This window comes from Psammomys obesus, unplaced genomic scaffold (genome assembly GCF_907164565.1).
Source record: "Psammomys obesus unplaced genomic scaffold, mPsaObe1.curated_primary_1811, whole genome shotgun sequence".
Classification (NCBI taxonomy): domain Eukaryota; kingdom Metazoa; phylum Chordata; class Mammalia; order Rodentia; family Muridae; genus Psammomys; species Psammomys obesus.
In genome coordinates, this window is record NW_026592510.1 from 7,228,453 (window position 1) to 7,254,108 (window position 25,656).

Genomic DNA, 25,656 nt, shown 5'->3' on the forward strand with positions numbered 1-25,656 from the left:
ATGGGTCCCTTCTGCCTGTCTTTTAAGGTCCAGTTGAAAAGTGAAGAATCCAAGACATTTGCGATGAAGATTCTCAAGAAACGCCACATTGTGGACACAAGACAGCAGGAGCACATTCGCTCGGAGAAGCAGATCATGCAGGGGGCCCATTCTGACTTCATTGTGAGGTAAAGGTGCACCCAGACGATGAATGGGCCGCCACCACGTGGCAAATCGACTGCAGCCCTCTCCTCCCCTGTGCTTACCCTTACCGTGTTTACTTCATGTTCACAAAGAAAACCTGATGAAAGTATATTCTATTTTCTAAGAATAAAAAGGGCTGTTTCTACATTTATTTTTTTAAAGAGAATCATAGTCTTATATTCCCAGAAAAGAATAATTTTCCCAAAAGAGGTATCAACTTTTAATATTTTGTTTTCATCATAGCTCTTCAAACATCTACCTGGACCTCAAAAGCACAAGAAGCAAATACCAAAATCAGATTGTTTAGCATTACTTTGCTGAAGAATTTAATTGTTTCTGTGTGTATGCGTTGAATATACGTGTTCATGTTCATGTGTACACACATGGGAGAGTGCACGCAGGTGGATTCACATGTCTGTGGAAGCCAGAGATGGATGCTTGCCTCTCTTTCAAGCGCTCTGCACCATATTTTTTTGAGACATGGTCCATCCCTGAACCTGGAACTCATCCATTTGGCTGGGCTGGCTAGCCAGTGAGCTCCAGGGTTCTGCCTGTCTTCAACCCCTGAGCACTGGGCTTACAGAGAGGAGCAGCCATGCCCAGCTTTTATGTGGTACTGGGGATCTGAACTCAGATCTTCATATCTATGTAGCAGGTACTGTACCGACTGAGGCAATTTCCCCAGCACTAAAAGATGTCTTTTTTGCTTTGTTTTGTGTTCTAGGACATGGCAGCTAATATGTCCACCTCAGTCTTTGCGTAGCACTAATAAGATGATAAGAGAGATGATAGAGAGTTTCTATAAGCAGAAGAAACCTTCGTGATTAATTTGCCAGTAACGTTCACATAAAGTTAAAAAAAGGAATTTAAGTGGCTTTTTTACAGTCTATAGTTATAAAATATAATATGCTTTGTGCTTCCAACCACTAAGTCTTGCTCAAGGCCATGCTTGAAACAGCAGCCAAATAGGAATTGATAGAACCTCAAGAAACTTCTCTTTTTGATCAGCCCACTCCAAAAGCTTCTAGTTTATGAGAGTTATCCATGGGGACACTGGCTTTGAATTTGAGTGCCATTCGTTCTCATCACAAAATACCAGGAGTAGCAAAGCAAAACAGGGCACCCTGAGCGCTCACTGTCTTTTGTGATAAGGACGTTACAAATTATCTCTTTTATCTGTTTGAAAATATTCAATGCACTATTGTTGACTACGCAAAGGGAACACCAGAACTTAGTCCCCCTGTCTCACTACCACAAATATGCAACACATTCCTGGCTTAGCTCCTAAACAGTACATATATTTATTAAAACATCCTGCTGTGGCCCATGTATCTAAACATGTCAATAAAATAAAATGATTCACCAAACTTAAAAGGGAATGTTTTTTTTTTAAATAATAATGTTCATACTTTTGTTTTCTTGTTTACTGTTCACAGGCTATACAGGACATTTAAAGACAGCAAATACCTGTATATGTTGATGGAAGCTTGCCTAGGTGGAGAGCTCTGGACTATTCTCAGGGATAGGTAGGCGATTTCAACCTTTCTGTCATGTTTCTGAAAACGAAGTGATCCATAATGGTCTAAAAGAAGAATCCACAGTTATCACATATAAAATTATATTTACATTTTACATGCGCTCACATTTTCCATTGTAAACATGAGACATGGCCAATGACACATAGAATTTTCTATAAGATACGTAAAACTCACCTTGTAATGAATGGGGTAGGTTGAGTCCACCTTACAAATGATCAGTAGGAGAGTCTATACATCACCCAGGCCTTAGTGAGCTGTAAGGATTGGAAGGAGCCGGCTCCGTGCCTGGAATTCCACACCATGCTTTAGCCTGGGGAAACTGAGAGCTGTACCTTAACTGTAGTCTGGGTCACCTGTCACTTTAATTTCACTGCAGTTTTCAGATGGTCTCCTTACCTTTTATGATACTGATAAATATTCCCAAAGTTACTTTTTCCTCTCTTTCATAGCTCTGTTTTGAAAACCAACACTGCTCCGTTGTCTTTCAGAGGTTGTTGACTTTAGGGGGAATTAATCCATTTAGCTGCGCCTTTTCATGCAGATGATGTGATTTCCCCTTCTATGCTTCAGGAGGTAGTTTGTTTAGAGAGTACACATTTGCTTCTCTGAATTATTTTTTCTAATTTCTTTATTTTTATGTTCCAACAAGTATTTCTTGCTCATTCCCTATAACATAACTGATCTTCGATCACTCAAAAGTCATTGTGTACCCCGACCCCGGGCTAGAGATCAACTTTAAAATCTCACACTCACTAAAGAAACACCCTTCCACTGAGCTACATTCCCAAATGCTATGTAGTCCAAGCTGCCTAGAACTCTTGATCTAGGCCTCTGACTTCAGAGTGCTGGTATGGCAGATACGTGCTGTTGTCTTTGCCCTTACAAAGAACTCATTTTTATACAATATTTTTCTTATTTATTCCAGCCTTGCCTTCAAGTTCTCCTTCATTTCAATAACCACCCCCACCCCAAATTTAACTAGAGATAGACCTGATGTCCCTATGTATCATATGAATTTTAAATATCTGTTTTGTTTTGTTTTGTTTTGTTTTGTTTTGTTTTGTTTTTACACAGCCCAGGTTAGAACACGAGGTTCTTTACAAACTTCTGATTAAGTTCTCCTTCTAATTCTACCTCGTTAGTGTCTTTGTTCCTTCATATAGCTTATTCATTCAGACCTTTGATCTTAGTGGCCTTACACACACACACACACACACAAACACACACACAATCACTTTCTGCTGTGTTGTAATTTAATATACTGGTATTATTATATATTAATTATAGGTTAAAACGAAGCATGCAAAGCATTTCATTTTGTTGACACAGTATCTACACTCAGCTCCCATATCACTGCATAATACTGCATTGTTGGCTAGTCACTGGCGTGATTCTGTGACAGCCATGGTAATGGCAGTCCTGGATATACTCTGATAAATGGGGTAGATATAGATATGGTCCCATTCCTCAGTGGGACTTGCTAACTGCTACAAAAACTTAATGTTTTGATGTGTGAGTTAGCACCTAACATTCCTCACATTGTTCTACTACATATTGTTTTTCAATCTGATAGTTTGTGGGAAACCTTTTCTCTATTTTCTGTCCATCAAAACAGGAGGTTTGTAGGTAGAATTAAACAGGAAAGTATAATACGCTGTACAGAGGAAGGACCAGCTATGCTCTCAGAGCTCTGTAAACTTGGCATTAAGTTCCTTTATTAGAACAATAACCATGGCAACAATACTAGAACTCAGCCTGCAGGCATCACATATGTCCACTCATCAATATTCAATCCACTCTTGCAAGGAAATGTCACCTCATGTTTTTTCTCATGCCGCTTGAGATTACAGTCTGGCTGGACAGGCTGAGGTTCTGAGTGGGCTTCACTCTGCCTCAGCAGGATAACAAAGCGGGGGCTGTGAAGAAGCCATTTCCCTTAGGAGGAGAGGATATATAATAACAGTGAAGGCTCATTCCTCCATCTCCAGGGCCTGCATCATGTTCCTCCCTTTTCCTTCCCCTGAGTCATCCTTGAGCTCTGAGTACATGATTGCCATGAATCCCTGGGGAACTTGAGAAGGCAGGACTGGGCTTACTGGGGAGAAACAAAGACTGCTCAGTTCTTCGAAAGATTCCAAAACATTAAAGCCCCACATTAAGACGATGGATATCTATTATAAATGCATAGACTTGGCCCCAGTTCTCCCACCCATTCCCCCTCTGTATACATACATAGTCTTATTCCTGTTCTACAGAGATTTATTTTTACCTCCTCAATAAAATGCTGGGAGTCAAGCCTGTGAGCTCATTCCTGTAATCCCAGCTAGTCAGTAAGGTGAGGTCGCTCCAGGCAATCTTATACCTTGTCTCAAATATTAAAATGAAAAAAAAAAAAAAGCTTTGAATGTAGCTCAATGGTAGCACACTTGCATATCATGTTAAGATTTCTGATTTAAAACCTTGCGATGAAAAAAAAATAAATGAAGAAGCAGAAAACACCGTGGTCAGTTTGTTCACTTTTCTTCTTGTGTCCAAAGAAAGCAATGGTAAGGAAAAACCTACCCTGAAAGTATACAGAAGTGCCTATGAGTCTGGGAAGCAGGCTTGTAGAACAATTTTCTTTACTGACTGGAGCCTTCTTCTTTAGCACAAGAAGTCCCCGAGACCAACTCAGGTACCCTCTCCCTTTAGCTCTTGGCTATGATGACCACTTTCTGACTCTCCAATTGCTGTCATCAGCACAGAAAAGGAACACAAAGCAGTTCTGTGGTTGTTAATTTTTTATTATTTATTTATTTTTTTAAATTTTACATGCATTGTTGTTTTGCCTGCATGTGTGTGAGGGTGTTGGATCATCTAGAACTGGACTTGGGAACTGCCATGGGTTGCTGGGAATTGAACCCAGGTCCTCTGGAAGAGCAGCCAGTACTCTTAACCACTGAGTCATCTCCCTGGCCCCTGTTGTTATTTTTAACAAGAATCAAATGCTGGGAAAAGGATTCCATCTTTAAGAGCAAGGATAAGGACCTAAGTTCAAAATCCCAGGGGCCCCCACAAAAAGCTAGGCATGGTCGTATGTGCTTGCAACCCCAGCACTCGGGTCAGGCAGGAACGGCAGGATCTTTATGGAGCTTTATGCTTGCCAGCCTAGCACCAGTTTCAGAGAGAGACCCTGTCTTGGGGAATAAAATAGAGTGACAAAGCAAGACACTCAAGTTCTCCCTTTGGCACATAGATATCTATACCCATGCACATACATAGACATATATACTATACATATACCACACTCGTGCAACTTACACACACACAGACAGGGAGAGAGAGAGGAGAATTAAGCTGATGCTACATGCAGGCGAGATTGGAGAAGAACTGTGAAACACTGGAGTATTAATTATTCCTTACATTTCTCTCATTTCTTCCTTAGTAGCTATTATAATTCATCATCTAGTTCACGAAGGTTTTTCTTTTTTCCCAAAAGTTCTCTTTTGTTCTTTGGGATAAGACAAATGCAAATTATGTTTTATTTGCTTTCCCTCTAACACCTAAAATATTTGTAAGTCCTGACATTTTAAAAAAAATGTTAATTAGCTAATATAATAAATATTTATTGGTATTTGTGTTACCGAGTAGAATATGGTAAAAACACACATTAGCATGTTAATAGGATATAGCACATAGCACATATGTCAACATGAATATTTGATGTATATTTTAATCTAGTGAAGCTGCATGTTGATTATTAGGGTTTTTATTTTTTGTTCATTTTCTTTTTGCTGAATAACTTAAGTATCTCAGAAATCATGATTTCCAAATCATACACCATCTCAATTTTTCATCATATGTTTTCCTGGGTAGAATTTATGATCTTGGCTATTCTATGGAGGTTGATAATTTAATTTCTCCTTTAGTGGCTTAATAGATGGCATTAATTGGCAGTGTTTCTGAAGGAATGAATCAATCTACCCAATACCCTGGCTACGCCATTTTACAATGGGTCATAACCCTGAATACTGCAACACACTTCAGATTTATGTACCCATTAATGATTGCTGCCACTACTTAATGATCCCTGTTCTCATTTGATAAGAGGTATTTTGTCTCTGTTACATTCTGACATCTCGGTATTCGGTTTATGGTAAGCTGAGTAAATACTGTGATTACATTTTAATTCAAGTTTATAAATAAATATATAAAAACCCCTACTTTTATCAAATTGTCGTTTCATGCCATTTAGCTAAACCAACAACCCCTAAAGAATGTCTGAGGGCCTGTTTCTGTAGTTTGACTTGAAATGATAAAGCTGTCAAAGCACTTGTTATTTCAAAGAGCTGCATTGAATAAATGATTTATTTCTTTGAGCAACTCTCTAAACAGCTGGTAAAATATGCTTTCACTTCTGTTTAGGTCAAGTTTACAATGTCATTACCAATTCTAATTGTAATGTTTCATTTTGAGTCACTCGAACACCATGCACTGTGGCTGTTTTCGGTGGCCTTGATCAAATGTTTAGGGACGCAACAATGTGCTACTGATAACGCTGTTTGCATGCACTTGTGGTATTAAGTTCTTCAAGCTTGAGACAAGGGTTTTCTGAAACCTTTAGAATGAGTTACAAAATAAATGGTATGTACTCAATAAAGATTGTTTAAATAATTAGAAACCAACCTTTCTAGAGCCTTCTAAATTCCACAGTGGCTCAGAACCATGAGAGGTACCCCTGATAAAAGGAAGTAAAACAATCTCTGGATTCAAGCAAGTGATGCAGTGTGAAATCTTCTAAAACCCCACTCCTGTACTGTTCTGAATAGCATTATTCTGAGTGATGATTTATGTTTGGGGAGATTGAAATCATATACAACACAGAATATGCTTAACTCTTTAAAAGTAAAGCCTTTGTTTTCAAACATGCTAATTTATTAAGGCCAAAGGAGAAAAGGGACTCAGGACAATGCTTTTATCCCTTCCCAGTCCCTAGGATTGCAGATTTTAAAATCTGCCTAGATTACTTACCTGTTAGAGGGCAGTTGGAGCCTAAGGAGCACTATTCGTTTCCTGATATGGATGTGGTTCCTGGCTTTTATCTTTTGAAACTCACAGTTGTGTCACTCAGAAATCATTGGGACGATGGTATAATCTTAGTAATGCAAGCTACTCCTGATTCTTAGAGTAGATGGCATCCTACCTAGAATTTTATTCATATAATTTGTGATTGAGACAAGGACTCTCTAAGGTCTAGGCTGGCTTCTGGCCTCAGCCTCCCAGTTACCCGGATTACAGCAATATGCTATCATGCCTCACTTATCTGACTAAGCAATAGAGAAGGATATAGAGTTCTGTAGAGCTGAACATACTATTTCCTGCAAGACACCTGCTTTAGCCCGGGATCTGCAGATGAGTTTTGTAAACTCGTGGCCACAGCCCACTGCTCAGTTCGGTGAGACTTCACTCTTCAGTTTTTAAAAACAAGTATGGCCAAAATGCAAGCGGGTGTGAAGGAGCCACAACAAGTAAGTTCCTGCACTGCTGTTTATTGGACACCACGTGAAGTTGTGATGGCTCCTGTTCCATTGCAGCCACATGGTGAGCTGATAAATGTCATGGCAACGGCCATACATTCCAAAGTTATTTAATGGAGTCTCAGTATTTGAGAAAGAAGTAAAAGAACACGCTGATCTTAAGTTCTGTTCAGGGACGAAACAACTATAAAAGTTCTTCTCTGGAGACAAGGAATCACCTTAGAAATTTCTTTTATTATTATTATTATTATTATTATTATTATTATTATTATTATTATTGAGACAGTTTCCCTGTGTAGCCTTGGCTGTCCTAGACTTGCTCTGTAGATCAGGCTGGCCTCAAACTCACAGAGGTCCACCTACCTCTGCCTCCTCAAGTGCTGGGACTACAGGCGTGCACCACTGTGCCTGGCTTTTATTATTATTTTAATTAATAAAGTTACATATTTATATCTAGACACAAATACAGACAGATGAGACAGAAACCAGAGGCAGAGAGGCAGAGAACAAGTGCTTTCTTGTTAAACGTTTGGCATTTAATAGTTCCTTCCAGTGACTTTTTTTCTCCTTTTAGTTCCATTACTTCCTAGAGATGAGAAGGCAATGGTATAGAAGGTAAACACTGTTTATCTTGAAGGCAGATGTTTCAGAGACTTAACATATAGCTGATGAGGTGCCATGTGCACGGTTAGAGCTCCAAAGCATGGTTCTCTGTAAATGCTGGCCTCTTTCATTTTCATAGCCACAAGAACCACATCTATACCCTTTAGAAAGTTCAAGATATAAATTTGCTGAAAGTTACCATGAACAGTGCATTATATAAGTTATATATATATATATATATATATATATATATATATATATATATATATATATGCATGTTTATTATTGAAGGTGAATAATCTTTGTTCCTTGGTGCAGGATATGTCTAGTATATGTGAAGAACTTGGTTTGATCCCAAGTAAGAAAAGAACAATTAATTAATTAATCAAAATAACCTCTCATTTGAAAAGCAAGCTGAAGGCAAGCGAGTGCTAATATAGGACTCCTTTCCCTGCCCACTGCTGTGACTTCGTGCATTTTTTACATAGCAGCAGGCTGTTGAGAGGAAGCCACAAAATCCAAGAAACTTAGTATGTTACTGATCCCTTCTTGAACCTTCCAGGAAGCTGAATTTAACTATCCCAGGCAAAATGGCAAATAATTATTTGGCTTCATCCTCAGATGCTTTAAGAAAAAAAAACCTAATGGAATGGGAATCATGTAATATGGAGCCTCTTAGTCTCTGAGCCAACTTTGATGCAGAAATATAATGAACTCACATACACATGAATCGATCAGCCTTTCTAGAGAATTAATTTCTCATACACTGTTCATTCTATCTTTCACTTCCAGGGGGTCATTTGAAGATTCGACAACCAGATTTTACACAGCATGTGTAGTAGAGGCGTTTGCCTATCTGCATTCCAAAGGAATCATTTACCGGGACCTCAAACCAGAAAATCTCATCCTAGATCACAGAGGTTACGCCAAACTGGTCAGTGTGCTTTGCCCACGAATTGCACTCCATTTCAATGTTGTAAACTCTTGAAAGTGGTGTTAGCGTCGTGGTTTTTTAATTAAAATTAAAATGCATTTCAAATTCTGTAAAGTGTTATGGGAAATTAAGTTGGCTAGGTTTGGATTACTAATACCTGCGCAAAGCATGTGTTCTAACGGGTATTAGAAATGGCCTTGTCATAGTCACAGACCTGAAAGCAATTGTACATAGCACTCTGTTTCCAGCCAGCTTTCAGCTGTTCAAATGCTGTAGAAATGTAGCGCTCTACCAGACCACGAACATTTTAGTATTTGACATTAAAGAATAATACTTACAAGAAATGAGCCCCGAGTTAGCGTTTTCTAGGTTATGTTAACAGCAATAACACCAACAACTGGCTAAGAGTTCTAAAGAGCTACTGTATAAGAGAAGTTCTTTAATTTTAAAAACGTCCAACTTCTGTGAGCTCTGTATCTGTTGGTGCCCGATTCTACTATAAACTTTTAGAATTATAACCCAAGCATGGATTTTAGATATATCCAAATCAATGGCAGGAAACTATTTGTGTCTAAATCAAGTCATTAAAAAAAAAGGAGGCATTCTGTATTTGCAGCTTCTCCAAAAAGTTCCCCTAAAAGGAGAGACATTTGTTTTGATCTCCTTGTTTCCCAAGAGTGGATGTGGCTCTCTGCACTGTGTCATTCAATTCCTTCAAAAGTAAACCTTCTTCTCATGTATCCAGTACTAGTGGTGTCAATATTATACATCCAAAAGAAAGCATGCACACTCTGGGAAAACTTTGTGATGACCCACCTGGACCTCTGACTTTTTAAAAGAAAAATTCTTTATGTCACAACCACTATCAGCAAAATAAAAAAATTAAAATTAAATTAAAAAAATTTTAAAAAGTAGGAAAAATGAAAAAGTGTTTCTTGAAACAGCTTTTTCTTTTAGTGATTTCAATTGTATCCATTTTCAGGTTTCACTGTTTTCATCAGAACTGAATTTGAGCATCTGTGTCTGAATACAGGGCTGTAGTGACTTATTTCTTTAGTGGCATCATCGGTATGCTCAGCTAGATACATATGACTCCACAACTTGATCATAAATAGCTTAGGTGTCTTGCTTTCTCTCTTCCTAAGGTTGACTTTGGCTTTGCAAAGAAAATAGGATTTGGAAAGAAAACATGGACATTTTGTGGGACTCCAGAATATGTGGCCCCGGAGATCATCCTGAACAAAGGCCATGACATTTCAGCTGACTACTGGTCACTAGGAATTCTAATGTATGAGCTTCTGACTGGCAGGTATGGACATTTACAAGGAACTGCGAATAACAATAGACCTTAGGCAGCTGTGTACTCCTGCCTTTGGCACTCTGATTAGATGATCTTAAAGTACATCTCACTACACCATGGAACTCAACTTCACTTATGTATGCAAATAGTCACAGATACAGAAAGCAAGCAGCAAAGTAGGACACAAGAGAGCAACTAACTCGATACCAACTTCAACATTGCCGTCACTATCTTCATATTTGTGTGTGTAACACAGAGAGATCAAATTTTCTTGGGATTTGTTAGACTGGTCATTTAGCTAACAATACAGTATAGGAAATGATAATCACATAAAAAGTTCTAGGGTAAAATTTCCTTAGAAGCAAGAAGACTTACTAGCAGATTTTTGTATCTAAATGAAATGTGAGCTATTTGGTCATCATTTCTATGATGTTATAATCAACAGTCATCAGGAATAGCACAGGACATAAGACACATTATAAGTTCCCCAAGAAATAATACTGAAAGAAAAACTAATGGACCACCATGATATGTGGTGACACAGGGTCATCATAACAGAATAAGGCTTCTGTTAGACCTTGCAGGAAGAGTATAATGTAGATGTAGAGAGAGAAGGAAAAGACATTTTAAGCATGGCTTTCCTCAAAAAAATTAAAAAATAAAATTAAAATATGATTCAAAAGTCTCACTATTAAGTATTACCAGTGACAGGAAGTTCAAAATAACATCGCCATGATGAATCTGATGCAAATTTTCCAAGCTCAGTGTTAAGAAATAATTCTACTGATATCAAAGGCACAAAGCATGAGGCGTGGTGTTGGCCAAACATCAGAATAGGCCTTTCTCACAAACACTAATTGTCAACAAAAGGGTGAATCTCATGAAAGTCTCATCAACAAAGAAACTGGCAAGTGGATTGGTGCTGTTTTACTTTAAATAATTAGAATTTAGATTAAATAATATAAATGTCATTGAAGAGAATGGAAATATTATATTCCTTAACCATTTTAATACCAATGTCATTAAAAACTGACATGGAAAGAAGGGGCTGGAATAGTTATAGATATATTTCTTTTTCATCATTCCAAATCAATAATCTCAAATATTTTCATAATTGAAGAACCAAAGTTCTAGCATTTTTTGTTTTAGAACAATATTTTAGGGAATTGATATTATTGTTTAAAATATCCAAAGCTCAGCATTTCTTTCAGTGTTACTCCTGCTTGAAACAAAATTAACTTGAACATATATCTGCATTTTAAAAAGCATATACTTTTCAGAAAAGAACAGACCGGGAGTGGATTTGGGGAGAGGGAAGATAAGGGGGAACTAGAAAGAGCAGAGAAAGAGGAAACTGTAGTTGGAATGCATTGTATAAAAAAATTATTTTCAATGTTAAAATTAAATTTAACATTTAATGAAAAGGACTTTCATAGTAGAACTCTTTTTTTTTTTTTTTTTTCAAGACAGGGTTTCTCTGTGTATATCCCTGACTGTCCTGGAACTTACTCTGTAGACTAGGCTGGCCTCAAACTCTCAGAGATCTACCTGCCTCTGCCACCCAAAGGCTGGGATTAAAGGCATGCACAGCCACCACCCAGCCCTAAAAGAACTCTTAAACTGACTTAAAAATCAGTTCAATTTTAAATTAATTTAAAGGCAGACAAGTGTTCTAATGGAGGACATTTTAAAGGGTGATATAATGTGACCATACATCCAGCATAAATTTTACTAGATTCTTTTTCAAATCAGAAAACATCTAAAGCTAACTAAAATATAGTCCTTTTAAATGAAAGATTATTATACAGAATGGGCTTTGTGCTGTTTAATTATATCTTTCAAAAGTTTACTATCATGTCAGAATTATCAGCCTCAATAAAAACAATATATTGTCTTCATGAAAAGAAAAAGCATATACACTGTAATACTGTCTGTGCTCATGTATACAAATAATTTCATGAAATCATGTTCATCAAATGTTGGTTATTAATTTGGGGGGCATTATATAGCTTATTTTGTACTAAATAATAATTTATAGGGTTATGAATATTTTAGCAAAGACTAAGCACATATCATCATTAAAATATACAAAAGGCATCTCTACTAAATTATGTAGTTGTCTAAAATAAACATGAATATAAAAAGCATGAATTAGAAAGTTAATCACAAAAAGACTCTAAGGATTTTATTTTTCATTTTGAAGCAAGATCAAAACTGGCAAATTAACTTAAAAGAGTAAAAAGAACGTGCCATCCTGGCAACACATAAAGATGCTCAAACATTAGGAGATTAAACAAAATTGTATTTGTGCATTTGAATGGCAGTTAAAGTTGCAATTACTAATAATGTACTAAAGTAAATAAACACATACACACACACAATATCAAGGAAATACTATCGTAGCCTAAGAGTGAAGAATACAAACACAGGGGTCTAAAATAATATAATTGATAAGATTTATTCCCCAGAGATGTATAGACTGTATTTCAAGAGTAATTTCTGAAGAATTTGTCAACTGTATGATAGTCACCCACGTGCCACCAGTGAGCAGTGTGGAAAAGGCAGGAATATTCAGGAGACTGCACAATGACCAAGCACAAGGGTGAGAGAGGGTCAAAGGATGGAGAGACCATTGCACAAGCTGCATCCATCAATGGCTTTGCTAAACGGTGGCCTGGGAAGGCTTGCTGGGTGTTTGGTTAGCTTCATTGTCATAGCTAATGCAATTCCAGGCCAAAAAGCTGACGTCATGAGCGTGGCTGTAACAACATTCTGATTCTTATTCAGAGACTAAAAACACTATCTCTTTTACCTTCCTACCTGACAGCCCACCTTTCTCAGGCCCAGATCCTATGAAAACCTATAACATCATACTGCGGGGGATTGACATGATAGAATTTCCAAAGAAGATTGCAAAAAATGCTGCTAATTTAATTAAAAAACTATGCAGGTAAGTGTTTGAAGCGCATCATCTTTAAAGGGTCATAATGTGTAAATATTCGACTTTTGTTCACATGATGATTGTTTCCTTTTTAGGGACAACCCATCAGAAAGGTTAGGAAATTTGAAAAACGGTGTGAAAGACATTCAAAAACACAAGTAAGTGGGTTTTTGTATAACTTTAGATTTCAGATTCCGGAAAGCATGATGCGTTTCCCCATGGTGGAAGCTTTTAGCCACTGGTTAGAACATTCAAAGAGAGGGTTATGTTTTCAAAAACCTTTCTATGTGTATCTGGAAATCTGCTCATTAATATCCACCAATTCACTGACTATCAATCAATTGATACTAACCAGTATTTATATGTTTTACCATTTGGCAGAAAGAAAGAAAGAAAGAAAGAAAGAAAAAGAAAGAAAGAAGGAAGGAAGGAAGGAAGGAAGGAAGGAAGGAAGGAAGGAAGGAAGGAAGGAAGGAAGGAAGGAAGGAAGGAAGAAAGGAAGGAAGGAAAGAAAGAAAGAAAGAAAGAGAAAATTTTGAGACTTTATTCTTTGATACATAGATAGTGAAACAAAATTGCTCACTAAATCATATGTGTGAGTGTATGGAGAGAGAGAGAGAGACAGAAAGAGAGATTTCTAATTTTCAGTGGCAGTGAGATGCAGGAGCTAGGGACACAGCTGCATATCCCATTTATAGTAGCTGGACCTTTTCTTTAGATTATCTCTACTCAGATGAAAATGGGAGTTCTTGACCTTGCTGAGGAGAGCCCTGCATTTCAGGTCAGGTGAAGATGAAGCAGAGTTGAAGTTAGAAGGAGATTTTTTTTTAAATCTTTTATTTATTTTTTATTAATTACACTTTATTCATTTTGTATCCCCCCATAAGCCCCTCCCTCCTCCCCTGCCGATCCCACCCTCCCTCCCCTTTCTGCATGCCACTCCCCAAGTCCACTGATAGGGGAGGTCCTCCTCTCCTTCTTTCTGATCTTAGTCTATCAGTTCTCATCAAAAGTGGCTGCATTGTCCTCTACTGTGGCCTGGTAAGGCTGCTCCCCCCTCAGGGGGAAGTGATCAATGAGCAGGCCAATCAGATTATGTCAGAGGCAGTCCCTCTTCCCATTACTATGGAACCCACTTGGACACTGAACTGCCATGGGCTACACCTGTGCAGGGGTTCCAGGTCATCTCCACAAATAGTCCTTGGTTGGAGTATGAGTCTCTGGGAAGTTCCCTGTGTTCAAATTATCTTGTTCTGTTGCTCTGCTTGTGGAGTTCCCGTTCCCTCCAGCTCTTACTATTTCCCACTTCTTACATAAAATTCCATTCACTCTGCCCATCAGTTGGCCATCAGGCTCAGCATCTGCTTTGACAGTCTATACTGCAGAAGCTTTCAGAGGCCCTCTGTGGCAGGTTTCAAGGTTGTTTCCTGTTTTCTAGAAGGAGATTTTTAATGTAAGCATCTGAGAGCACTCAGAAAGAACAATGCACACTCATGTCTGGTGTGGGCTCCTCGAGACACTTGGGTGTCTTGACAGTAGTCATGTATTCTACTTTGGTGGCTGTCAGGTTATAGCTTCAAGAATTTCTGAGAAACTTATCTTTGAAAAGGGGATACCTTGGTTCAGATAGATGTCTGCTAAAACCATGAATTGCCAGGGTTGCACAAGAGTTTAGGACATCTTTTGCTACACATGTTCTTTCTAGTGAGTCCTAGATAATTGTAGGTTTACAGCTGGGAAAGAAGAAAAGACCATGTACACTTAAACCTTAAGCAGATCCGTTGCAGTTTTAACAACTGTATAAAAAGGACAGCAAATGGTTAATTGGGATAGGATTCTTGACTCTCATTTATTAGATTTTGACCAGACTCCAGAGTGAGACATTACTTCTCATGCCTTCTTAATATTCTTTTTCTATCTTGCCTCAGTTTCTCCCTCTGAGACTTTGATCCCTCATCTTAATGATGTAAAGTATTCATCCAAAGGTCTATATTCTAAAACTCCTTTGTTGCTGATTTGGGATGCATCCAGCTAGCTAAAGTCTCAACCTCTGTGATATCTAAGGATTAGATAAAGGGTGATTACTTGGGACATCAAACCATGTAAAAAAGAAAGTATAAAATTGTTATACTTAATATTAGCAAGAAAAACACTAGTGCCCCTTTACTCTTGAGATATCTTGTACGAGATGTCTCAAACATCTTTCTGTAAGCACTTAGTGCTATGAACTTTTCTCTTAGTGCTGCTTTCATTCTGTCAAGTTTGGGTAAGTTGTGCCTTCATTTTCATTGAATTTTAGGCAGTCTCTAATTTCTTTATGTCTTCCCTGATCCATCTGTCATTGAGTAGAGAGTTGTTTAGTTTCCATGAGTATGTAGCTTTTTATTTCTGTTGTTGCTGAGGTATAGTTTTAAACCATGGCAGTCCGATAGGATACAACCATAAGAACTTTGTATATATACACAATGAAATGTGATCATATCCAACTCCTCATGGATTCCTTTTAAATTTCAAAGTAAGAGCCCTGGAGTTTGCATAAAATCAACTGATAGTTATATATCGAGAACGTGACAAAACATAAAAGAACGATTCCAATAAAGAATCTAGTGGTAGAATAAACTAAAAAGAAAACTGAGTGAGGATGATGTGACCGCTGAGTCTTAAAAAATGATACAAAACCAAACATGTAAATGTGTTACTGGAATTTATCTTTGCATATAGAAAACTACGATATTAAGATGTCTTATTTCCTTATTTCTTGTTTGAAGAGAATCCTTAAAGCTTTTCAGAATTTACAGGTTTGAGTGCCCTGTTATCAGGATATCATTGAGGCTGGGAGTCTCAGGAGGGACAGTTTTATTATACAATATAACATTTGAGACTGTCAGCACACGTGGGAGATACTTTACTTCTTGACAGGGAAGCATTTGGGTAAGACCTCATTGTCAATCTCCTTCTCAGAATGGGACGACCCTTTGTAATGAGTTAAGGAAAGGTGCTTAGTTCTGCCTCCTGGGTAATTACAGAGACAAAGTGGACGGGACATTGTGACTATCTAGATTATAGAGTTTATTATCCTTTAACCCCAAAGACAGACATGACTAGAACAGTTAATGCCTTTCTTCCCATGGGGCATGAGCTGTAATGTTTCTGGATAATTTTCTGGTCATCTGTTGGAAATAAGCATTTGATGTTGCCTTGAGTCCACCCGTCATTTTCAGTCAGTCTGTGTGGCCTCTGCCTTCTCTGCTTTGGTGCTGAGACATGTGGATTAGAGCTATTTCTGTTTATCATCTGCTAGTATTGCCACAGATCCTACAGGCTGTGAATGCCTTAGCTTTTCACACACTACAGAGCCCAGCTGTAAAATTTATCAGCAGATGTCCCCAAGCTTCTAAGGGACATCTTATTCTGCTGCACATAAGGCTTTGCTAAAAGGGATATTTCCAGGGCTGGCACTTAGGGTCATCCTTCTCAGTCACACTCAAGTGTACTTAGCAAGTGATACTAAGTTGCTGACAAAGGCAAAGAACAAAGCTCCAGTACTTAAAGGAAAATTGAAATTTTCACCTGTCAAGACTTTTCTAGGACACTTAAGTGTTTACTGCAGGCTTCTGCATGGGACTTCTACCTGGAAGCTTTGGGCAGCCATCATAGGAGCTAAAAGCCCATCATTTCCTTAGGAGGGTAGGAAGAGCTTGGGCTTCTATCTGTGGTCTTTTAGTACTTGTAGAACATCATTCCAGGTCCTTCTGGCTTCCACTGGGCCTGCCTTTAGAAATGACTTGGTCTTCCTGTCTGATACTTTCACTTGTCCTGTTAATCAAATCATTTACTGCTTTGATCATGTGATGTGTTTCTGGTCCTTCTTTGATCATGTGATGTGTTTCTGGTCCTTCCTATCTGCTGCTCTTTGTGCCTCCCATACTTTAATAATGGGCATCTCTTCCCCTTAGATTTGGGGATTTTCTTCTACAATTTTATTGAAAATCTCTTTTGTGCCTTTAACCTATAATTTATGTGTGTCAGATTTTCTGAATGTTTTGTCCCTGTGTGTGTGTGCGCTTGTGCATGTTTCAAGTAGGACCTGGGCATATGGAGTTATGTAGTTGGCCATTTTGGGTGTATGGCTATCTCATCTCACCTTTGTTGAGTGTTACTGGGATCTCGGTTTGCTGTTATCCCAACTTTCGTGGTTATGAGCCAGCTCAATGGTTTAGTCTTGGGGCCCCTCTGTGTTGATGTGTGAATGGGGTTTCAGTAGTCGCAGCTCAGCAAGGGAGAACAACTTCTGAGTCTGTGAGCAAACTTTCCGTAGACTTAGCAGAATCTCTCTGCCGGTCCTCTGCTGTGGAGCCCTCCTCTGGTTCTGCAGGTGTTATTCAGGTTGGAAGAGCAGGGGTCACAGGTCAAACCCCATACTGCACCAGGGAAGGTGATGAACAGGGTGGGAGGGCAGTATCAGGTCTTTGGGCGACATGAGTCTAGGTGACCTCCCTGGAGGTCAGGTCCAACTACACACTGTGTGGTAGCAGCGTGGTGGGGAGCATAGCTGGTGTGCACATGGGCGAGGTGTGTTCTGTGGGACCCATTGGACGGAGCACAAAGTCAGGCTGGACGCAGTGGGTATGGTGGCTGGTGGGCAGGTGAGGGGGTGGAATAGGTTTGAGACACAAACCAGAAATTCCTGATTGGATTCCATATGACACCAGGACAGAGGGGTGGATAAAGTGACTGCTAGGCAGGCACATAGGCAGACTGGGTCTAGGGGAACCTACCGGGAGTTGTGGGTTATATTCCATGTGGTGCAGTGGATGATAGGAAAGGATGAGGTAAGAGGAGGCCTACCTATTAGCCCCTCACAGATCGGTGTGGTTCAAGGTTAAGCAGGCGGAAGGGGTCCTGGTGTTCAGGTCAGATTCCACTCAGGAAACTGGGCAGGATGACTGATAGGCAGGCAGGTGGATGGGATGGCTCTGGAGATCCTGTGTGAAGTTCTAAATTATCTCCAAGATGATGTGGCAGGTAGGGTGGGTGACAGTTCAGTGGACACAGAGGATCTGAGGAGCCTCCACGGTGTTCCAGATCAGACTTGTACTGGGTAACACCATCGGTGGGACAGCTGATAGCCATCCAGGCTGAATGAGTATAGAGTTCCTCCTAGGAGTCCCATGTTGGACTCTGTGGTACCAGGGGGTCACGGGGGCAGCGTTGGGGAGGAGGGCAGAGGCACTGACAGAGTTGGCAGAGTAGAACGGGTCTAGAGTCCTAACTGAAGTTCCAGGTCAGACTCCTCGCTGTGTGGATGGGACAGGGCTGCGGAGGGTTGTGGCTACTAGGGTGGACAGTGTTGCTCACAGGCAGGTAGGTGGGGTAAGGGGTCTCGGGACCTTCCTGTAGTTCCTGGTTGTACTCCACATTGCTCCTGTGCAGAGCAGTAGATAAAGGGGCCAATCAATAGACATGGGGACAGAATGAGTCCGAGGGAACTTCCTGGACTTCTAGGAGATAGTCTATGTTCTTTGAGAACAACATAGTGAAGAGAGTAATAGGCTCACGGCTATCAGAATGGATCCAGAGAGCTTCTTGGAGTCCTGGGTCAGACTGCATGTTGTGAGGTAGTTGCTCAGTAGTCAGACTGGCTGATAGGCGGGTTGAAGGCATCATGGGGACTTTGTGGAGTTCCCTGTCAGCTTCTTGGGTCCAGGATGAGTGAGGAACAGAGTGGATATAAGGAGCCTGACTTGCATTCCAGGAAGGACTTTCTGTGGTGCTGGGCGATGCATTGGGTAGGGTGGCAACAGGCAGGCGGGTGGGTAGGATGAACCTGGGGGACCTGGGTTGGATCCCACATGGTTTGAGGCTTCAGAGTGGGTAAGGGTTAGGGATAGGTGGGCTGGGGCAAGGGGTCTAGAAAATATTTCTTTCCTTGTGAAAATAACTGTATTCCAATGAATCCCCAAGAAGGTATCTGAAACACAGACAAAACATTTTAGCTTTCCTTTTCCATCAACAGCTTATTTGGGGTTTTAAGTCCTATAATATCAGGCACCTAGAAAGAGCTGTTAAAACTCATGAACTTCTGTAGTAGGCCTACAAAGGGAACCGACAGCGAGGTTAAAATCTCTCTCTGCCTCCTCCGTTGTCATGTCTGCCTCTTTTCTTCTGAGTCACGTGCTTATGTCCGCCGGTAAGCATATTAATCACTCAAGGAAGTACAGAATTAAGTCGTTGTTTTCAATCTTTGTAGTCCAGGAACATCATCTAAGCAAAATGACTCTCAAGATGAAGGCCATTACCCAGGAAGGCAGCCTGTGCCCCAGAGAAAGAGTAATCCTCCCCTATGAGCCACCCACAATTCAAGCAGTAGGGACCTTTGTGAACCTAGAATTGAGTGATCAACCAGATAACATCTTTACCAAGACCACCTAGTTATACTTCCTGTTCTCTTCTCAGTATGTTTTACTTAAGTGTAAAGAACCTGGGCCATTAGGTCCCTCTATTTTCCACAACACAACTGCATAGATCAAACCTCTCTCTCTAACCTTTGCCATTACTGTCTCTTCAACTGTCCTAACTGGAACAAATGACCAAGATTTGTTTGTTGGGGCTATTGTGGAGCTGGGGGGCTTTTTGACTTAAAATTCCCATTATACTGTGAACTAAAAGGAGCTTGGACCAATTTATATTAGTGTTCAATTGTCTTATAAGCTGACTTGGTATCCTACAAACAATATACAGATAAAACTATATACATAAAGACAGGCCAAAGACCCTTGCTGAGAAGGTCATCTGTGTAGGAACAAAATTCCTTTGAGAGATATTGGAAGTAGGAATGTTAAAATAGTAGTTAGTCACACGCAAAAGCCCTCTTTTATATGCTTTTTCTCCTTCCTCTTCTTCAAGCCTTGAGTTTTCCAGGAACCTCACTGATAAGAAAAGATGTGTCCAAATCCCCTGTGTCACTTCTGCAAGTTAGCACCATTTGCCTTACCATATTGCAAAACAAGGCACTCATGGAGCAACCCTGTTCTCCGATTTACCAAAAAGAGGGGCAAGAGGGGATAAGAGGACATTTCTTAGCTAAATTTTTAATTTTCATTCATTTGCACCCTGATCTTAGCCTCATCCTTTCTCACCTCCCAGTCCCACACTTCCTCGTGCTCTCCCTTCCTCCTTCCCTATCCCTCAGCAAAGGGGAGACCCCCTTCCCATCCACCCCAGCTCATCAAGTCATATCAGAACTGAGCATGTCCTCTTGAGGTGCAATTTGAGCCACAAAAATCGCATGGACGGCTATTGTTAAAAGCACAGCATGCCAGCTCTTGAGATGCTCATAGGCACACCTGCCTGAGTCTTAATTCTTTGCAAGGGTTTCTCTCTCTAGTAACCCCCGTGCTGAAATCTATGTTACAATCCTTTCCTAACAAATTCTACTGCATCCTTGTACTGGCTCATCGGAGATGATTTTCTTCAGTAAGATCAAGAATCCCGTTGCCACCTGAGTAGAGGTCTCTGAAAGACCACGTCAGGCTGCTACAGGGGACAGAACGGAACTGGTCTCTGATCTTCCAACCCCAGGGAGTCTTGTTGACTCCCTGGCAAAGATAGAAAGTATTTGTAATGCGCAGAGCTAAGCATATTATGAACATGTATTAAATTATAATAGTGCAAGAACTTAGACATAGAGACAAAATTGAAATTACAATAAAGTTAAAGTGGTGTGTGAATTTGATAACTACACTTTAAGTGTAAATTTTAACTTTAACTCACATGTAAAAATTTTAGGTACAATTATTTTAAAATATTTAACAAATAAAAATGTCTTACATATTTTAATATGTCTTTACATTTTTATAAACTAAGCTATTTGAAAACATTCTGAGCCAGATGTGTGGTAGCACAGATCTGTAATGCCAACACTTGGGAACTGGAGGATCACTAGTTCAAAGCCATCATCACCTACATAGTAAGTTTGAGGTCATCTGCTTAGACTACATGAGACTCTTCTAGGTAGAAAAACAAGATCACAGTCAAGTGGGAATAATTTCTGTCATGTGAAAACATTTGCCCGACTGCTCTTCTACCGTCTATAGCAAACACATTGGGGTGAGACTATGTAGCTGAGCTGCCGTGTCTTAATTTTCTTTATTTTTGCTCCTTAGGTGGTTTGAAGGCTTTAATTGGGAAGGTTTACGAAAAGGCACCTTGACACCTCCCATAATTCCAAGCGTAAGTAGACTTTTCAGCTTATGAATGGTGTGCACTTGATGGTATTTTTCAGTCCACAAAGATTTGTTACTTTAGAGTTTTGTGATCATGTCACAAGAAAATGTGAAACATCATATTAAAATAATGGCACAGCCTAAAATCCAAACATAATGCCGACAGATCTACAGATGGCTTATTATATGTGGGATCCACCCTTTATCTTTTTTAAATTCTTCTCGCTTTTTCTTGACTACCGTCACCTTTCATTATTATCTATGTTAAAAATGCGTGTCCATGCTAGAAGAGTATGGAGAATTGATGGCAACCATTTTTGTAGTGTTTCACTTACACGCCCACACCTACCCTGCATGACTTCAAAGCTTTGTGTTCTTTCCTCCTTCTATAAAGACCTGTAAGGTGGTTCTCTCTTCCGAACGCAGTTTGCCTGGGGGTCAGGAGGTATGCCTCAGATAGCCATTTCACCACGTGGACTGCGTATGCAGTATCAACCTAACACAGAGTCCAGCTAATGGAGCTGTTTCCTTCACCTGAATGCCCCTGTTTAATGAGGCTGTACTTAGCAGTCCCTCCCTGCTTTTGCTTTTTCGTCTACACGCTTCAGCTCTCCCGGATTAATTCAAGATTCTTTGTCTATAAAAACATTTTCCTTTCTTCTAAGATTTATTTCTCTGCTGACTTCTTTTTTATTATTATTATTATTATTCAGGAAACAAAATAAAAACCCTACACCCACAGCTTACATCATAGATCCCAATTACATTCATGGGGTTTTGTTTTTAGGAGGCCCAAATATTTGAGGTAAATTTTTCTCACTTAAATTGAGCAGAGATGGTTATGAGGGTTTTGGATGATCCCTGCATATCAGACTTAAGCAGCAAATACGTAAGGATTGTGCTGAAGTTTAGAACAAATCTCTAAACTTCCTTTGTACTTAGAATAAACACAAATTTTTAGAATACTTTCATTATACTTTTTTAAAATCAATATATAATATTCATAATATGGCATGCCAGGACCTGTGCTCTGGCTCTGCCTCCTTCTTTGGCTTTGTCCCATTCCATTCTCCTCCCTTAGGCAGCAGTCATGTTGGCCAGATTGTTAGTTTCAGAACATAAAACCCTTTTTGGGCCTTGGTGTGGGCTATCTTCTTTACTGAACAACAATTTTTAAGTTAAAGTAATATTTTGGCAACAAGATTTTTTTTCTATTGTCACTCAAATTTTCAGAGCCCCTTGTAATTTTCTTTAGAGTATTAGGATTTTATAATTCCTTCCAGATTTATATGATTATTTGTTTTACTTACACACTCTACAGTATAATTTCCCCCGAGTGTTTCCAATTCCTCAGAGTTACTCAAATTTTCAAACAAAACATTCACACCATAGTACATGACCAAAATTTGTCATAGAATGAAGAATGTTAAAACGCCATGATATCAGTATCAGGTGTGGTGGCACACGCCTTTAAATCCCAGCACTCGCACCTTTAATCACCACACTCCGGAGGCGGAAACAGTTGGGTCTCCATGAGCTCCAGGCCTGCCTGGTCTCCATGAGTTCCAGGCCAGCAGAGGTTACCCAGGGAGACCCTGTCTCAAAACAATAACACAACTCTAGTCCAATATAAGTAGAAAACTTGTAGTTTTGCAAGGTAAGATACTACCTTTCCATCAACAGGAAAGTGAAATGAAAATTAACTGAAATCCTGTCATCTGTAACAACGTGGATGTGACTGGAGATCACTTTCTTGAGTAATTCAAGCACAGAAAACTAAAAGTGCACAGCTTACCTCCCTGGGCAATCTAAAAGCTGCTCTTACAAAGGTTGAAATTAGACTGTTGCTTACCAGAGGCTGAAGAAAACAAGGATGCCAAAAGAGTGGAGAAGGTGCCATTGACCGATAGCTACCATGGCACCAGAGCAGGATGATGAAAGATAATTGTAATGAGGAACTTTACATGTCAAAGGCTGGAAGAAAGGATGTTCAAAGTCTTCACAAGGACAAAAAAAAAAAAAGGTGCTTCAGGAGACATATATATTTACTGTGGTCTAAATATTATTGAATGCATGCGTCTCTCAAGGTACCCATCAGTATATAGAGATTCTGTTTTATGTACCTGTTTAAAAGTAAAGAACTATCTTTTTAATAAATGGAAAACAAAATCCCTAGGACACAATTCAACCAAAACCACCAAAAGCCTCTTGTTCATTCTGTCGCCTTGCAGGTTGCGTCACCCACAGACACAAGCAATTTCGACAGTTTCCCTGAGGACAGCGATGAGCCACCACCTGACGACAACTCAGGCTGGGACATAGACTTCTAATGTATTTCTCTTACCTGCTTCTGCCTTGCTGAAGACAGCTTTTTTTCTGAGACACAGCTGCCAGCAAACCTGAGGGAAAGAGAGAAGATTAGTGCTCGGGGTCACCATGATGCCTTTGATTGATGCTGCTCCAGTAACTACGGTGGCATTAGGACTTCTTGCTTAGGTTACGATAGTGCTCTTTACATGTTTTACGTTTGAACCTGAAACAGCAGTTGACATGGTGGTCCTGAAGCAAAGCCTTTCACCATAAAGTGATGTTCTCCATTGTTGCGATGACCTTGCTTTGCTCTGATTATATTTTGAGAGTGTAGGAAACACTTAATCTAGTAGAAGAGTCTGTATCTTGCTAGAATTACCGAGAAGAACAGAGAATCATATATTTGGTACGATAGATGGCTGTGGTACAGAACCCGGGATACTATTCCCTTTCGTCAAACAGAGGGTAGAGCTTGTGACAGCAAGCCAGTATGTATATCGTACAGAGAGGGCCACACATCTGTGGGTCACAGAGGTCATGTCAAACCCGTGCTAGAAGTTTCTGAGTTTCTTTCCGAGCTGATGACAAGACTGAATGTTACCTTTCCTTTCTGATAGATTCTAAAAATTGGTCTGGTCAAAAAGCACAACTGCTTTGGCTTCTGTATAAGCCTCCCATGGCAGGTACATATAGTGTGCTTTGGGAGGATGGAAAATGTGCATGGAAACTGAGAAATTGGTGTGACAAAATGGAGGGGAAAAAAGGAATTCACAACACCATTTCATACCTTTTTAAAAATATATATATATATATATATTGTGCTTAAAGATGGTCCTGGAAATGACTAGCAGCCAATTGGTTTTATTTATTACCTAACACCCTCAAACTGAGGCTTAAACTATTCCCTTTTATAAGAATAAACCCTTGGGAAAGGGGTGGGTAGGGTGGGGAGGAATGAAGACCCATCCAAAAAATAAAAATGAAAAGGTGCTATGTCTATCTTTCATCTGTAATGTCAGTGTCTGAACAGACGACACAGATTCTAATCATCATGTCTAGCCAGAGACTCAAGCATTTTCACTAACTTTATTAAAAATAAACTCCTGTCAGACATCACAACACAGTCCAGGTCTCAGAGAGAAAGGATATTAAAAATGTGTTTAAACTAGTCTCTTGTCTTAGACCTGAACCAAAAACAAGATATACATGTACAGTCTGAAAGCACAAAGCCAATGGTATTAAGACTTACTGTACTAAGGAGCTTTGCTTATGTGAGGTCAGGGAGGAAGACAAAACCTAGCCAGGAGCCGAGCGTCTTTTCCTGAGGATGTTTGTCAAAGTAAGAGGGGTTAGAGGGGAAAACAGGAAACTGATTTCTCAAAACTGCATTTTAGCTAAATGGAGCAGAGAGGTGTTACAATCTTGAAATCTCATGTTGGCCGGAGAAGACAAAATTTGAAAAGGTCAAACTAACTGTCTTTTTCACATGAGGCAAAGGATCATCAAACTAAAACAAGTATGTTGCTGGCCTGTGAGCACTGTTCTCAAGTGGCCGAACTTGCCGAGGCTTTTCGGCATGGCGGGTGGCTTGTTAATGACACAGGTAAATATGCAGCCGTCCAAGATGTGATCCTGATTGGAAATGTGTGTTAAGAACAATTTGCTATTTTTCTGGTAGTTTTTTTTTAAGGTAGAAATTCCTATAAAAATATTTCCACTAGGTCATCACACCTAATCAGAAAGTCACATGAGTTTTGTTTGAAATTTCATCGTCAAAACCACTTTCAAATGTGCGAACCTATCAAAATATAATACCCCGAAAACATTTGAAGCCTAAAACTGCTGAAAGTATATTTAACTAGGATAAAAGTTCAACTAAAACGTTGATCCCGATATTATTATTATTATTGTTTATCAGAATCCTCTCCTTCATATGCAATTTCTCAAGATTAGTCGATTTCCTGAGAGATCTGTGGATTTCACAGGCTAGATAATATATAAAATTAAACACATCTCTTAACTGATTTTAAAAACATATTTCCAACATTATAATCAGTGTTTAATAATTTTTGTTGCAAGATAGTGGGGTTTAGGTACGCTAAAGGC

The 25,656-nt window shown here is 39.5% G+C and overlaps 1 protein-coding gene across 2 annotated transcripts in view; it reads left to right on the forward strand.

Annotated features, from left to right (window-relative positions):
- The window catches only part of Prkg1 (protein kinase cGMP-dependent 1), a 1,075,213-nt gene extending 1,050,770 nt beyond the window's left edge, over positions 1-24,443 (forward strand). For both annotated transcript variants that reach the window (XM_055613860.1, XM_055613859.1), the window contains exons 11-18: positions 28-167; positions 1,620-1,709; positions 8,633-8,774; positions 9,920-10,083; positions 12,902-13,024; positions 13,111-13,173; positions 21,181-21,247; positions 23,472-24,443. In XM_055613860.1, the coding sequence (XP_055469835.1) occupies positions 28-167; positions 1,620-1,709; positions 8,633-8,774; positions 9,920-10,083; positions 12,902-13,024; positions 13,111-13,173; positions 21,181-21,247; positions 23,472-23,570 (888 nt within the window). In that variant the 3' untranslated portion in view covers positions 23,571-24,443. The remainder of the gene's footprint in view (positions 1-27; positions 168-1,619; positions 1,710-8,632; positions 8,775-9,919; positions 10,084-12,901; positions 13,025-13,110; positions 13,174-21,180; positions 21,248-23,471) is intronic.
- The last annotated feature ends 1,213 nt before the right edge of the window (positions 24,444-25,656 follow it).